General features: G+C 36.9%; 2 protein-coding genes across 2 annotated transcripts; both read right to left on the reverse strand.

Moving 5' to 3' along the window:
- Positions 1-2,825: 2,825 nt before the first annotated feature.
- On the reverse strand, positions 2,826-7,531 carry LOC147850449 (rho guanine nucleotide exchange factor 8-like). Its single transcript, XM_087336414.1, has 8 exons — positions 7,281-7,531; positions 5,839-6,270; positions 5,448-5,564; positions 5,203-5,357; positions 5,038-5,112; positions 4,640-4,915; positions 4,103-4,474; positions 2,826-3,784 (listed from the first exon to the last, which is right to left on the reverse strand). Exons 1-8 carry the CDS (start codon positions 7,303-7,305, stop codon positions 3,356-3,358), a joined length of 1,881 nt encoding a protein of 626 aa, XP_087192540.1. The 5' UTR covers positions 7,306-7,531; the 3' UTR covers positions 2,826-3,355.
- Positions 7,532-11,136: 3,605 nt separating this feature from the next.
- Positions 11,137-15,564, reverse strand: CGLD27 (DUF1230 family protein (DUF1230)). The gene is made up of 7 exons (XM_087336456.1): positions 15,088-15,564; positions 13,363-13,515; positions 13,036-13,113; positions 12,670-12,765; positions 12,508-12,543; positions 12,071-12,249; positions 11,137-11,452 (listed from the first exon to the last, which is right to left on the reverse strand). Exons 1-7 carry the CDS (start codon positions 15,445-15,447, stop codon positions 11,290-11,292), a joined length of 1,065 nt encoding a protein of 354 aa, XP_087192582.1. The 5' UTR covers positions 15,448-15,564; the 3' UTR covers positions 11,137-11,289.

The following is a 15,564-nucleotide window of genomic DNA, read 5'->3' on the forward strand; positions in this document are numbered from 1 at the left end:
GAGTCACTCTATCCCATACCTTTTGAGCTTGAGGGCAATCCCACAGACAATGTCTTAGAGTCTCAATAGGTGAAGGGCAAAGTGGGCAACCTAACGGGCCGCCACGTTTCCCTAGTCATTCGCCAACGGGAACCACATTATGACCGATATGTCACCAAAAGAGTTTGCTCTTTTCAGGCATGTAGAAACGCCAGAGACCCTTCCAAAAGGTAATGAACACCTCATCAGGGATGCCCAATGTTCGCCAAGCAATTTGTGAAGTTATCTTGTACTTGAAATTTTTAAGAAATGTTATCTTGTACTTGAAATGAAGTTTAGAACAAGCATAACATGAAAAACCCATTTAGCAAGACTTAGAACTCCAACATTGACCTTCATACGGTTTATTAATTTTAATATCATACACACATGAGTTTTATAACTTGTTAGGCCTAAGTATGTTATATATTATTGATAAAGGTGGTGCTTTCATTGTGTGCTTTAGCATGCAATGTCTTAATCAAGATTCAAGACATTCCCTTTTCACAAATTGAATAGACTCTTCCAATATTGGTAAGACATAAGACCATCGAGGATCGATTTGCTCCCCCAAGATGAGAACAATGAGCATCAATTACTTCTCGCATGCTCCACATATAATGCTACTCACAAGAAGTATGATGTCTTGTTGTTTGACAAGCATAATAATTTAAGTGTGATATATAATCTTCATCAAGAAGAATGAGCACATATGTGCATGCATTATTTTCACATAGAGAGTTTTGACTACAAGGTTGAAACGCCCCTTCTTAGGAACACGATGATATGTTTATTAGACCCCATAGGTCAAATTTGGCTTCATCGTGGATGATAAAAAATCTAATATCGTGATGATTTGACTACTCGAAAGGATATATGAAATGGCTCTTATTAAAATTGAACCTCAACATATCTAAATCATAATGTATCTAATGGTGCTTATGACCTAAAACTTGTCTAGAACCAATTAAGTATCACATTCTTATGTCGATTGCATTCTAACCATGTCGGTTTTTTTGCATCAGTCATTCTGCAAGGTTTTCTTGGGTGTTTTCGTATGGTTATGACGTTTTAAGGGATATATAGATTATTAGTTCACGGAGACGAGGCCATATGACCTATGGGACAATGGTGTAAGTTACGGTGACAAGAGTGTAATTAAAAACAATGATCTTTCCAACTTGGGGTCTATATGTGACCCTAATGCAACAAATATTCAACCAAAGGCCCCACATGTATTTCACTACAATAGCAAAATGAATAGAGATGGTAAATGTTTGTTACTCATGAAAATCCAAGAATACATATAAGACAAAACCTTGGTGACAATAAACATTTTTTTTTATGAAAACATGAAAATCAGTCTTTAAGAGACAATGTTTTAATATACATAGTTGTATATTCATATGAACGTGTAGTGGGATTACCTAGATAAAGCTGGTGGGAGACAAAGTTAAAAATTTAATAATATAAAGCTATTTAAATGTAACTATACTCGGTTCTAAGATGTGCACGAGCAAAACCGTTTAATAGATTTTGAAATTCTAACATAAAACTATTACTATGTAACAGTATGTGGTCCAAGATGTGGAACACAATGCCATAGGCCCATACCATAACATGTTTTGCCATAAATCTTTTAAAATATGATGGGAGGTGGTTCTCTTCTAAGAGCCGACACAATGTTGTAGTAGGCTTTGAAGTTTTAGCATAAGGCTAGTGTTACATGATTAGTTACTCTACAAGAAAGTAAGATCTAATGTGAGACAAAAAAAGTATCCATCTAGGTGGACACTATTGTGAACACTACTCGACAAACCCTATAATAAACACCATGTAAGACCTACAATTTTAGTGGAACTTTATAGACTTGTTTTCCGAAAAAAATGATGATTTTCATGCATTGTCCTAGAGTCCAAAGTGTTTTAAGTGGAACACAGATATTTGAAAAATGTTTGAAAAGAACATCTAGCTATTTGAAAACTTTCGGGAACAAACATTTTTGGGGTCACGATGATTTTCCAACCTTAGTTGTCATCAAATTTTTGAAAAAGCCAATGCACTCTTTAATTCTTAAGAGTTTGCAAAAGAGATTTACTTTGATGTGTTATGGCTCCCTTTTCAATGGGCATACATACTTCCATTTCCCTCCCCAACATGGAATGAACCAATGAAGAAGCCACCGAATGGACAAATACATGTGCACACATTCAATTATTGAATGCCCCAATATGATATGCACATACATACTTATTGGTTGACACAAACACACTTATTTGATTCACACAAACAATATGAGTGAGGTTCACACAAACACACTTATTGGCATATATAGGTGGGCTTACAAGGGCGTTTCTCCATATTCATTAACTTCAGTCGAACTGCCTTGGTGAGTGTAACACTTTGTTGTAGCTAGAGAAATTGGCTTCTCACCTACAACACACATACTTGTTGACATATATAGGTAGACTTATAAGGCTGTTTTCTCTGCATTGCATTCATTAACTTCACTCGGAACTGCCTTGGTAAATGAAACACTTTTGTTGTAACTAGATAAATTGGATTTTTCACTGAAATTTGACTAATAACGTATTCAAATGAAGTCCGTAAAAAGCAAATTCAAGTAGTAAAGCCTTACCTATGTATAGAAAAACAAATGTTCTATGAGGTAATAAGATTGTCACACACTATAAAACGACTACATTGTACGAAACGTGAGTTCGCTAATAGAGTAAACGATGTTTTCACAACATGTCATCAAACGGAACCAATATGAATGTATTTAGAAGAAATTTTGTAGAGAACAATTAATTTCCAACTTGATTATTCCATTACATCAAATGAGATTATCTATATATTGTATGCTAAGGAAGTACTACATAAGAGGGACAATGATTCACAAGGCAACTTGGATTTTTGCCAACAAGCTATGGCAACAAACCAAAATCTTCATTCTTCAATGAGAGAATGATTTTATGACAGGCTTAGGAAGGCTATGGTAAATTATAAATCACAACAAAAATAACATTGGGCTCGTTCAGTTTTGGTCATCCTCTTCCGAGCTACGGGCTGATGTGATGGTTCAACCACGGTCGAGTCTCCTTAATGTCAATCCTTCTATTATTGAGAAGGGAATCTGAGAAGGAGCATCAGTTAATCCTTCTATAAAACAAGAAGATTAATTTAAATGACCTATCAGTTGATTCTTTTACTCCAAGTCTTCAGCTTGAATTGAAGAATCAAAATGCTGACTAAGCATATGTAGCAACACAATCTGACTACAATATCACTCTAATTTCACCCAAAATCTTAGCCTCCACCTGTATCAATAGAGCTCCTAATCTCTGCTTGGAGGGCTTCTTAATACATTGAAGTTTCCTGAGTGTGACCATTGTCTATGATGACCTCCAGGTGATTCAGAGCAATTACGATTTTCAATCATCTGCTTTGCTTGGTCTCCCTTCAGAATATGGGCCCAACCCATGTAATCTGAGAGTGATTTTCCATGAAAAGATCTCGGAGGGGAACCACACCTTGTGCTATGTATACTAGCAGATTTCGAAAGACCCAAGACTGAATATGCTTTTCCATTATCATGATTGGTAGTCGAAGATTGGTGTAGAGACGAATTCCTAGATAAAATTCCATATTTCTGGCCTTTGTAGTGATCGTCAACATGTAGAACATCATCAATTCTTGATAATATAGTGAATGCCAAGCTTTCCAATACTCTCGAATAGCTCTCTAATATAGACTGACCAACATCCTGCAGTATCAAAACTAATCCATCAGTTGTATTTGCAGATAAAACCAACATTAGAGTACTCGAATTACTTTACTGGAGTTTAAAATATTGCTGGGATAGAAAATAATATACGTTATGACGAGGTCAAAGTCCATTTCCCTTGATTAGTTTATCTAATTAGACATGACAAGTATAGAAATTGTGATAACCAAATTAAAGTTAATAGGAATATTATTGTACTGGAACTGAATCCCTTGCTCAAACAACTGTTTCACGATAATCATTATACTAGAGAGCTTAATCCCTTCCAATATAGTATATCATAGAACAGTACCTCACCTTGTTGTATTGAATCTTATTCTCATCCAAGATTGTTTGATGTAACCCTGGAAACTTATGTCTTAACAACAACAAAAGGCTCTCAGCCTTCTCAGCAAGTTGTTCTCGCTTCTCGACATCTATCAATCCATCTTTCCCAAGTCCCCAAGAAGATCTTGCATTATTACTACTCTTTCCATTCCTTAAATGGGTATTTGGTTGCCTGGAATGAATTTTTCTTCGCCATATGTGAATTGCAGCTTCAACTCGATTCACCAACTCTAAGACATATTGCTCGTCCACGGTTTCTAATGATGCAACTAAAGCATCAGGTGAAAATTTCTCTGAAATGATTCTCCGATAGAGTGCCTCCCCCAAGCTTGATCTTCCATTCTATTGCAAAATTTAGCGAGCAAGCTAATTAGTTACAAACAAATAGCAAAAACATAATATCATTTATAGGATCTACATGATGTAATGAACCATAGAGAAAGCAGAACTTCACAAGCTAGACATTAGGAAACCATACATAAGAAACAAGACTAAACCAAAGGCTACCTTTGGAAGTGCATCCCAATAGACAGTAGGAACCTCCACCTCAGACAATACTTGTGCATTGATTGCTAAGACAGCCTTTAACACCTCACTGACGCTTTTCTTCTGATGGAGTAGATGTTTTCTTGCTTCTTCTGAGAGACCATCTACAGGCACTCTAGGAGCAGGAAGCCACCATTTCTCTTCCTGTCTTTGCAAAAGTCTGCTATCTTTCTCAGTCATAGCCCGAGCTCGGTCAAGGTACCAGAATTCAGTATCATGGAAGCTGTCCAGAGCCTCCTGAGTAGGCATAAAAAAAATTCTATAATGCATGCGTTTTGAATTTCTAAACTGCATCAGTAGAGCACTAAATGTTTTGAATTTTATAGTTGAAAACTTTAGAAATGACATTTTAGACATACAAGTAGCATGGCGTCCAGTTTTCTCAAGGCTGGGAGGTTCATGTGAAGGTCTGACCTGGGCTTTGTTACCATCACCTACGATGTGGAAATTTTATTTTACCATGGTAAGCAAAAGATAAGGATTCCTCCTAGAGAAATAACAGAAGATATTAATAATACACATACCTCTGTAATATTTCCATTTGGAAGTGACTGAGAAGAAGCTACAAATTCAACTATGTGATCACTCACAGCCAAGAGCCAGCCCATTTCCCTTTTCCACTTTGCTTTCCGTTCTTGAGGCAGGGGTTCTAACCTCCATAACCCTCCAAACACAGAAGCTGATAAACATTTCATGGTGAGAGATCATTTGAGCTATCTTTCTTATCTTCACCGAGATGAGATATTCAATACAGAAGTAGGGGAGCTACCTGACAGATTTGTGATGGCGTTGGATATGGCAAGGGCACTAGAGACACCTTTCCCTCCCCCAGATAAATCCTCTCCAAGAAGTAGCTTTGCAAAACGCTTTTTCATCATCTCAATTTCTGCAATATTAAGTGAATCACTGATGAGGCCAAGATACATAAGATGGCATGTGAATAGATGATCATCATGTAAGTATAAGTGAATGAATGAATCGCCTAACAACCTCAGTAACTACAACATACCAGTTCGGTGGTCATGCAAATATATGTACATAATAAGCATGGATGAGTTGAATCATCAAGGAAACTAATTAAAACAACATGCCAGACGAATGGAAATATCTACTAAGTTAACCACTACATAAACGGCAACTAACTAGCACATTGGACTAACCAGATGCATCAAGAATCTTCTCTTGTTTGCTTTCCTTGTCTTCCCAACCTGGAAGTGCATCTTTACTATTGATAATTATTGGAAGACAATGCAACTTCCCTAGGCGAGACTTCTCTCTCGAGGTTCGAGGCCATCCCACGGGTGAAGATTCAACTGAAGTGCTTGTGGTGGTGGTGGCAGTAGTAGTAGTAATAGTAGTGGTCGTACAAGTAGAAGCATCTCCATCCCAATAAGGATCTTGAGCAGTATCCATTAATGAACCTTCAACCCCTAGAATCTCTACACAGAAGCGATCAAAACTTGATGTAGAGCTGCTACCATCAATGTTGCTCTCTTGCTCTGTAAAATCTTCAGCCATTACATCGAGGTGATTCTTTTGATCATACTTTACTGGCATGGCTCGATCTCGGATGCCTCCCATCATCAATAAACCTGCAATGTAGTATTTTATTTACATTAATATTGTGATGAAAGCTTCCTCTTTCTTGGCTAGCGTAGAATCTGTGTTTGATACAAATAGTGTCCAACAAACAAGCTACATCCACAATGCATAGAGGCTAAATATGTGATATGCATGTATAAATATATTTATATACATTCACAGAGAAAATCTCAAGTACTGAAAATTATGTTCAAATATAGAAAATGCTGTATTTTGACTACATGAGTATAAAAACAAACAAGCAATATACAGATTCGACAATTACATATAAGTATGCTAAATGTGTACATCATTGCTTACGTATTACTTACACATAAATTTCTCAGTCTCAGGCTTATGTACAGACGTGAAAGTCTCATATGTTTCCAGTACCTACGATTGAGACATATTTTCTTTGTCTATGTACAGACCTGAAAGTCTCATATTTTTCCAGTACCTACGATTGAGACATATTTTCTTTGTCTTAACGGACTATAGTTTAGTGAATCCTATTGAGACAATCTCTGTTTTAAAGAAAATAACATCAGACAATCAATGCAAATTTACACTCCAGAAATTCATGTCCAGAATGCATGTGATGTCTCTCTCTACATTGTAAAGATGGATGTTTTGCAGAGAAAGAAGCAAAACGTGATCTTCGCGACAGAATAACCATGATTGAGCTAGCCACTTGCCAATCACTTATAGTCTTAAACAAAATTCATATACCGGATATGTAAATAGAGATTCACTAAAAATGTTCCAAAACTGGTGCTTTTGCAGAGAATTAGAGCAAAACGTGAGCTCGATATTTACATACAGAAAGAAAAGGCATAAAAAGAGAAGAAGAAGCTAATATAAGGAACCATCAAGAAAGAATGACAGAAATGGAAAAAAAAAGTCAAAATGAGGAAGACATAAAAATATTGAGATAGAAAGAAAAGAACGACAATAAGAAGATACTGCTAAAGGATCGGAAAAAGGATGATGGAGCTTTGAGGAGGTATTCATGGCTAATTACCTTTACTTGCATTGGCAGGATTCATCAATGTATCCCGAGAATTGACGAATCAGTTGCGAGATGATATCATGGTGAAATATTGTTGATGCAAGAAGTGTCGTTTGGTATTCTTTTACAGAGAATAACGGCGATGGTCCTTATGTTGATGAAAAGTTAACAGAGATAAGTGTTTCGCTAGGAATGAGGGGAAAAGATAATTCAATACAACAGCAAAAACCAGCTGTGGAAGAAGAATGGAATAATCTACGGAAGAAAGAAATGAAGAAGAAGAATGCACATTTGAATTTTTCCTGCGGAAGATTATTGCAGAGGAATTGCTATGGAAGAAAAATGCAGAGGGGAATGACGAGGAAAAGTTCGAAAATTTGACTGTTAGATTAGGGTTTCGCGAAGTACTGATATGCTCATTCAATACACTGTGAACTGACAGGCAATTGAGATATCTATTTATCTCTATACGTACATAGTCTCGTCTGATTAGGTTTCCTGAACAGAAGAGGGAGGGTAACGTCACGAAGAGAAACGATGACGGGTTAAGACTCAGAGAATGTTTGCGAAGCAGAAAGGAGAAGAAAAATCTCCAGACTGATGACGATATTCTACTCGATTGTGACTGTTTCGGTGGCTGGCGAGAATCAATAACTGTTGCAATCAAATCAAAGAACAAGAAAAAAGAAAATGGATCAGAATCAGACAGAGATTGAACGAATGAGGAATGGAAAAAGAGAAATGCTAAATGCTCCACAGTTTACATTTTCAATTACATTGGGACTTGCGAAAACCGTAGACAGAGAGAGGACGCGGGAAAAGAAGAAAGAAACACAGAAAAAGCTCAGAGCTGTCAGGCTATGGCGAATTCTAGTTCAAACGGATAGATAGATAGATAGATAGATAGATAGAAGACGGCCGCCGCGATCAGAAAGAAAGGGAAAAAAAGGGAAGAAAAAAATCAGTCTTAATTCTTACCTTAATTTATGTTATATATGTCCATCTTTTTCTGCTTTTTCTGCACTGTTCTCGAAGCACAGGTTCGCCATTAAAAAGCTCTGCACAGACCTTGATGACTGAATCAATCAGAGAAGAAATAATAATAAACTAGAATGAACGAAAAGAAATGAAGGAAGGAAAAGAAAAAGACATACATATTGCCATTACCTATAGCAAGCAGATTGCACTCAGTTTATCCTCCACAGTCCTCGAGATTAGAAGATAAATGTGTTGTCAATTTAGGGCTAGGGTTAGCTAGAGAGAGTGAAACCCTAATCTTCGAGTTTCCATGGACCAACTACAAGTAGAAGCCCTAAATTCGCAATATGTACATGCATAAGTATATATATATATATATGTATACAGTTTACATAACGCCATGGATACACAGACAGACAAACAGGGAATTTGTTGGTATGTATGTACGCATACGTATACGTACATCCTACGGAGTATGCGTACACGCATGCAAACTATACGTATCTATGTACATATGTAGATATCTATGTATGTCTGTATGTATGCATGAATCTATGTATGTATGTATGTATGTATGTATGTTTTTATTTATGTACACGTATATGATTGATAAAACAATATGCGTATGTATGCACGCATGCAAATATGTATGTATACATTACATATGTATACATGCATGCATGTGACCTACATCATATAGGTAAAACATATACATGATGTATGTATGCATGCATGCATGCATGCATGTAAGCTACACATATACATGGGTAAAACAGATTCAATTTCCCGCACGTGCATCCCCACCATACCGTTCTTTGGTTTCTTTTTGGTGCCGTATGTGTGTATACATGCATGAAGCGACTCATATACATACATAGCATGATGGGGGCCACGTCAGTAATGCATGCATATATCCATGTATGCATGTGCCTTATATGCATGCATACATGGGTATATGCATGCGTGGATGTATGGGGCTGCCCATCCGCATATGCGCATGTTGCATGGTGTTGGTGACGCAGTGATTTTACGCACGTGCGCCTCTCCTAACGGTCACATTGCGTTAAGGTTTTCACATGTATCCATATACGATATTACGATATACGTATACGAAACGTATGGTTGTGTACGTACGATGTACGCTTTATTGCAGAATATTCATTCCATTTATTAGAAAGAAAGAAAGAATAAATAAAGAAAAGAAAATCCCGCGACGGAATAATTTGGGCGCATTGAATATTCCCTTCCATCGCGCATTCCTCGTAATTTGCGACTATTCCCCAACATTGTGTGTACTCCTCATAAATGTGTCCATTGATGGTATGTATGTATGTATGCATGCATTTGTCCACGTATGTATGTATGTATGTATGTATGTATGTATGCACGTATGTATGGTTGGTTGACCGTCAACTCCCATTGTTGTGTATGTATTCAAGTAGCCTTGTAGGTATGTATGCATGCATGCATGCATTTGTCCACGTATGTATGTATGTATGCATGGATGCAAGTATTTATGTACTGTATGCACATATGTATGTATGGTTGGCCGTCAACTCCCATTGTTGTGTATGTATGCATGTATATATGCATACATGTATGTATGCATGCATGCATTTGTCCACTTATCTATGTATGTATGCAACTATTTATGTACTGTATGCAAGCATATATGCACATATGTATGTATGGTTAGCCGTCAACTCGCATTGTTTGTATGTATGCATGTAGGTATGTATGTATGCATGCATGTATGGACATATGTATGGACGGATGGATGGATGGATGGCCATCAGTTCGCATTGCTGTCTCCTATTCTCCGTTCGACCATCTATATTCTCGAGTGAGTTTCGGGCTGTTACTATTTGTATGAGCTTTTTCCATCGACAACAATGAAAAGTATGCAAATGTCATAAGCCTACAACCCAAAGCAAAGTAAACCAAATCCAAAGGACTTCCAACTAGACAGATCGCAGATTTTTTACCCTCAGAGCAATCGGATTCACTAATGGGTACACCCAAAAAAAAAAGAGGTGGGGCAGAGATTTGTTTGTCAATGCTTAATGTATATCCAAAATCCTCATAGATCAATCAAATCTTTAATTGCTACTTTTGAAAACACATGAAGAAGGGTGCCAAGTTCCAACTAAGACATGAACCCAAGTAAACCAATCAAATGCCAAATTGTCAGTTAGTATTAGGAGTTGTATTTATCATCTCTTCGAGTATGCATTGTATCAATGAAATTGAGTAGCATTGAATTAGCGTTTGTACAGTTGAAGCAATTGATCGATTTTCAATTCAAAACAACACTATTTTTTAAAAGTAGAAACCTGGAACAGACCATTGAGTTCTGTTTTGTCTCCTGCTATTATCATACTTCCTCACTTAAAACATAAAATCTTTTGGGAGTATCATATACGGGTAGCCAAAGTTGTGCATTGTCTGTCAACTATCATTTTATTAGAGTTCAGTTTAAAACCATGGCTCATTTATATGATTGGATTGATGTCAATCATCAACCAAATGATGCTCACCTCACATCTATTGAGCAAAGTTCTCTAGTCCTTTGGATTGATTAATGCCAATCATCAACCAATTGGACTGCAACTGATATTCTCCTCAAATCTATGGAGCAGAGTTAATCTGAGGTTCTCAGAATAGAGGAAAAGGATGTCTTACGACATATACCTACATCAACATACGACTCGTGATGTTGATACGAAGTTCTTACCTCAATATTATACCAGAAAGCAAAGTGTTATCGAATAATATATTGATGGGCTTCCAAAAATATATCACCAACCCCTTCTAAAATTAGCATGTATAACGCCACCATTGTAGAAGAAGAAAGCTTTGCATTCCCTCCCCTACCAACAACTATCTTGAGGAAGAGAATAAACATTGGATTTTGCTTAAATATATATGCATATAATACAACCTAATGATCCCTCCGAAGGCTCTAGAGAGGATTCACAAGATTAAGATACACGGTCAATGAATTAATAATATGTTACATTTTGAAGGAAATGCATTGGGGGATTTAGTGCCTAAGATCTTCCCATTTACAATATTGACCTCCAGCCAACACTCGATAATATCGGTCCGTGCAATAAACTGGCCTTCCATCAGCAGCTTTGGCTGCTGCCGCTGCAAGCTCATCATCATTTACTATTTCAACTGGGAGACTTAATAAGTCTTCTTTCCTGTGGAATCAATATACTATGAAATGTTAGTCAAACTGAGGCCCATTTCGCAATAAATGATGAGGAACCCAATATAGATTTGAAACATTACTGATACAACTAATACAACACATATCTACATTTTTTAACCCGTGTGATAAATTATCAGATGTTGTATATGCAATGCTTACATACATACCTGTATGTATATACAAAGAGTGAGATAGGCATTACCAATGTGTATATATATAGCTACAGACACATGTATGCAAATATATCTAGAGATATAGATTAATATCCAGACACATGTATGCAAATACATCTAGAGATAAAGATATAGATTAATATGCATACATACATAGAAAACAATATGCCTAATGTTCTTAGAGGCAAGATATGTACAAGACAAGAGATAGATATAAGCTTTATGAATGCTTACATACATACCTGTATATACAAAGAGTGACATAGGCATTACCAATGTGTATATATAGAGAGAGCTACAGACACATGTTTGCAAATATATCTAGAGATAAAGATATAGATTAATATGCATACATACATCGAAAAAAAACAATATGCTTAATGTCTTAGAGGCAAGATGTGTACAAGAGAAGAGATAGATATAAGCTTTATGACCTGAGTTCAATTTTTGTTTCAGCAGCCATTGCCCCTGAGGAGGATCTCTGTTTCATGTACACGGCCGGGTATTCGTTGTCCTGTGACGGCACAAGCAAATACAAGGAAGCGGTCGCAGTGATCAAGAGTGCAGCAGCACCTATCAATGTTCGCTTCAGCCTATTCATCACTGGTTTGACCTAAACACATGAATCCAACATACCACTACTGTTAGATAGGAAAACAACATGTGGACTCTTTGTCCAAATGCATGTATCCTCATTATTCACTGGATATGCTCCCAACAGACACACATATGCATACATGCATGTACATATGTACGTATGTGTGTAAATCCAATGTATTGGGTCCCTATCACATGAAAGACGGGGCAAAACAAAGTATGCATACATACACACAATCATTGTCTGTAAACATATAATTCCATGTTTATTTACCTGATATGCTCCCAATAGACGATCCCTTGCAAGAACCTGCAGTGAAATAAGGAGACTGTTTGTATAATTTAATGCTTGGGACTTTTTCATAGAGATCTAGCTATCGTAGATAGAAACATAATCTGGATTTTCTCATAGAGGTATATATATTACATTACTTACTTCTGGGGGCTTTACCCAAAGTTGTCCATCATACCACCCTGTTTCTTCGTAAGGTACTACCGCTGAAAGAAGCCTATTACCGACATAGCTCCAGCCCTGGAATTTTTACCAATTTAAAACCCAATTTTCTCATACATACAAATAAAAGCATACATAATAGCATATGTTGGAAATAATATAAGAGTTATTCCATGAGATACAATCTCATTTTCATATATTAAATAAAATCATGATAAATAGTACATGGTGGAACTAATGTTTATAAGGAACATGCCCCAAAATGGACCACAAATTCATCCTCATGCATTCCAAATCATGATGTATATATTTAAAGCATATGATCGAAGCAACAGAAGGAAAACCGACCAAATATAATCTTAGGACAAGAACCGCAACAGGAAACAAAGCACCTGCTCCTCCAGCGAGAAAAAACCGTAGTGGATCCTGCCAAGAGTTGCAAAAAAAACATTGATGAGCAATAGACAAATTAGCATGTTGAAAGAATCTAAAAGAAACCCTAGGTTCATTACTTTCAATGCTTATATGGAGGTGAGTTATACTAAGCCAATGGGGCTGTTTCTAGCTTAAATGATTGTTTCTAAATTATCTCTCACAATACTTTCTGATATAATGGGAAAAACGTTATAAACTTGTTTCATTAATGATGATTACGGTCAGGATCAAGGCACTCACACGGTTAGGATCAAAGCTTGCACCCGCGATCGGTGCACCCAAAAGGACAAAAAACAAGAGCCATATCCCGCCCAACCGAATCCCAAAATCAGCCAAACTTAGTTGAGCCCAAGCATAAAGAGGTCCCTCCTTCAATGCTGCTAGCTCATTTGCCTAGACATTTTGCAAACAACATTAAGTTTTCTTTATGGGTGAAATATAAATTGAAAAAAATCAAAATCACATATTACATTGCAAAACATGCCACGAAGTTTTGAAAATGACTCGATGTAAGTTGCAAAAAACTGATTATTGTTCATTCACATCGCACAAAAAAATGTTCTAGTGAAATGCCCAATAGCTAGGGCATACAATGAAACCTAAAAGTTTAGGGTTTCGCCAAATCATGTAAAGCCCTTTCTCCCCCATTCTTTTGTGTATGTGTATGTTTTGTGTGTGTGTATATGTCTTTCTCTATATTTGCTAATACTGCCACTTTGAGCTCATATCTAGCTCATCCTACTGCAATCTTAGAAGATTTTATAACTGTGCTCGCAGTTTTTGCTCATTATGAGGGTGTGCATGACTACGGTTGTATTACGGGTTGCTTAATCTTATCAATTTGCACAATTATTCTCTTATTAATGTATTGCTATGACTTCACTATGCTTATGATTAAGTATTAGGCCTCTCTTGGCTAAGTGCTAAACCCCTACAAATTTTTATCAGCAAGAGAATAATGGCACTCCAAAACTCCAATTTACCATTTATTGTAATGGCATTCCAAAAGCCTAATTACCAGTTACACTTATCACAATGCAAAACCCCGATTACAATTTATACTGATGTCACCACAAAATTGTAACCATCATTTTATCACTCCAAAACAGTCCTTACCATTGATCACTTTAAACCCCTCATTACCACTCAATACTCATAGCATTCCAAAACATTAATCATCACTTTATCACTCAAAAGCCCCACTTACCATTGATCACTCTAAAGCTCTAAGCACCAATCACACTCGTAGCACTTCAAACTGACTACTCACAAGTACTATGATGGCATTCCAAAATCATAATCAACATTTGTCGCTCACAAACCCTAAGTATCCTTCATATAAATGGGTCCCTGATTACAATTTACACTGATGTCACCACAAAATCGTTATCATCATTTTATCACTCCAAAACAGTACTTACCATTGATCACGTAAAACCCTTCATTACCACTCATACTCATAGCATTCCAAAACACTAATCATCACTTTATCACTCAAAAGCCCCACTTACCATTGATCACTCTAAAACTCTAAGCACCAATCATACTCGTAGCACTTCAAACTGACTACTCATAAGTACTATGATGGCATTCCAAACTCATAATCAACATTTATCGCTCCAAAACCCTAATTATCCTTCGTATCAATGAGTCCCCAAAGCCCTACTTTACGATTTACAGTTTGATAGCACTCCAAATTCTAGTTTCGCAGTAAACATGTGTACTACAATCACACTCGAAAACCCTAACTATCATTTAGCACTTCAAAATGCCTAATTAACATTTATAACTCCAGAAACCCTAATTAAAGTTTATCACTCCAGAAAAACCTAATTACCATATACTAATCTAAAACATTGTTTACCAATTATGAATCCAAAAAGCAAATTTTATTCTGATAGCAATCCAAATCTCAAATTCCATTCACAAATAGAAAACAGCAAATTGGCAAAGAGAAATTCATACCGGACGCTGATCTGCGGGAACCTCGATCTCAAAGGAAGGATCCCATCCTCCATCTAATCCATTATTACCATTCTTGCCATCTGATCTGTCGCTGCTACCCAGAGCTTTCACGCAGATGAGGAGTCTCGGCCTTCTTCTCCTTCTTCTACAGAAATCATGGGTATGGGTGGCCATGGGCATCGTGAAAGGAATGGCAGAAGGAAGAGGCTTGGGTGGAGCAGAAGAAGATGTGTATATATAAATCGCCGATGGTGATGGTGATGGTGATGGTGATGGTGATGGTGAAGAGTGCAGAAATGGGTCCCAAGCAAAGTGGGCACGGATGAAATGGTGAGAGAATCCATGGCTTCTTAGCATCATGAAAAAACCCTAAAAACCTAACAAAAACGGCTCCAAAGAAACCGTAGGAGCAGCCAAAACCAGAACCCTAAAACATGTCTTCTCTCGCAGAGAGAGAGAGACAGACAGACAGAGACA

The sequence above is a fragment of the Azolla caroliniana genome, unplaced genomic scaffold (genome assembly GCF_043228905.1).
Source record: "Azolla caroliniana isolate FFs.n. ecotype wild unplaced genomic scaffold, voAzoCaro1.0.p SCAF_21, whole genome shotgun sequence".
Taxonomy (NCBI): domain Eukaryota; kingdom Viridiplantae; phylum Streptophyta; class Polypodiopsida; order Salviniales; family Salviniaceae; genus Azolla; species Azolla caroliniana.

Coding starts and splice junctions, on each gene's coding strand:
- LOC147850449 (XM_087336414.1), bottom strand. CDS start 7,305: ATGAATCCTGCCAATGCAAGTAAAG. Junction 5,565..5,838: donor GAAGATTCTTGATGCATCTG/GTTAGTCCAATG, acceptor TTAATATTGCAG/AAATTGAGATGATGAAAAAG. Junction 4,475..4,639: donor ATTGGGATGCACTTCCAAAG/GTAGCCTTTGGT, acceptor ATTTTGCAATAG/AATGGAAGATCAAGCTTGGG.
- CGLD27 (XM_087336456.1), bottom strand. CDS start 15,447: ATGATGCTAAGAAGCCATGGATTCTCTCACCATTTCATCCGTGCCCAC. Junction 12,250..12,507: donor GTCTATTGGGAGCATATCAG/GTAAATAAACAT, acceptor TCATGTGTTTAG/GTCAAACCAGTGATGAATAG. Junction 11,453..12,070: donor GAAACAAAAATTGAACTCAG/GTCATAAAGCTT, acceptor TTGATTCCACAG/GAAAGAAGACTTATTAAGTC.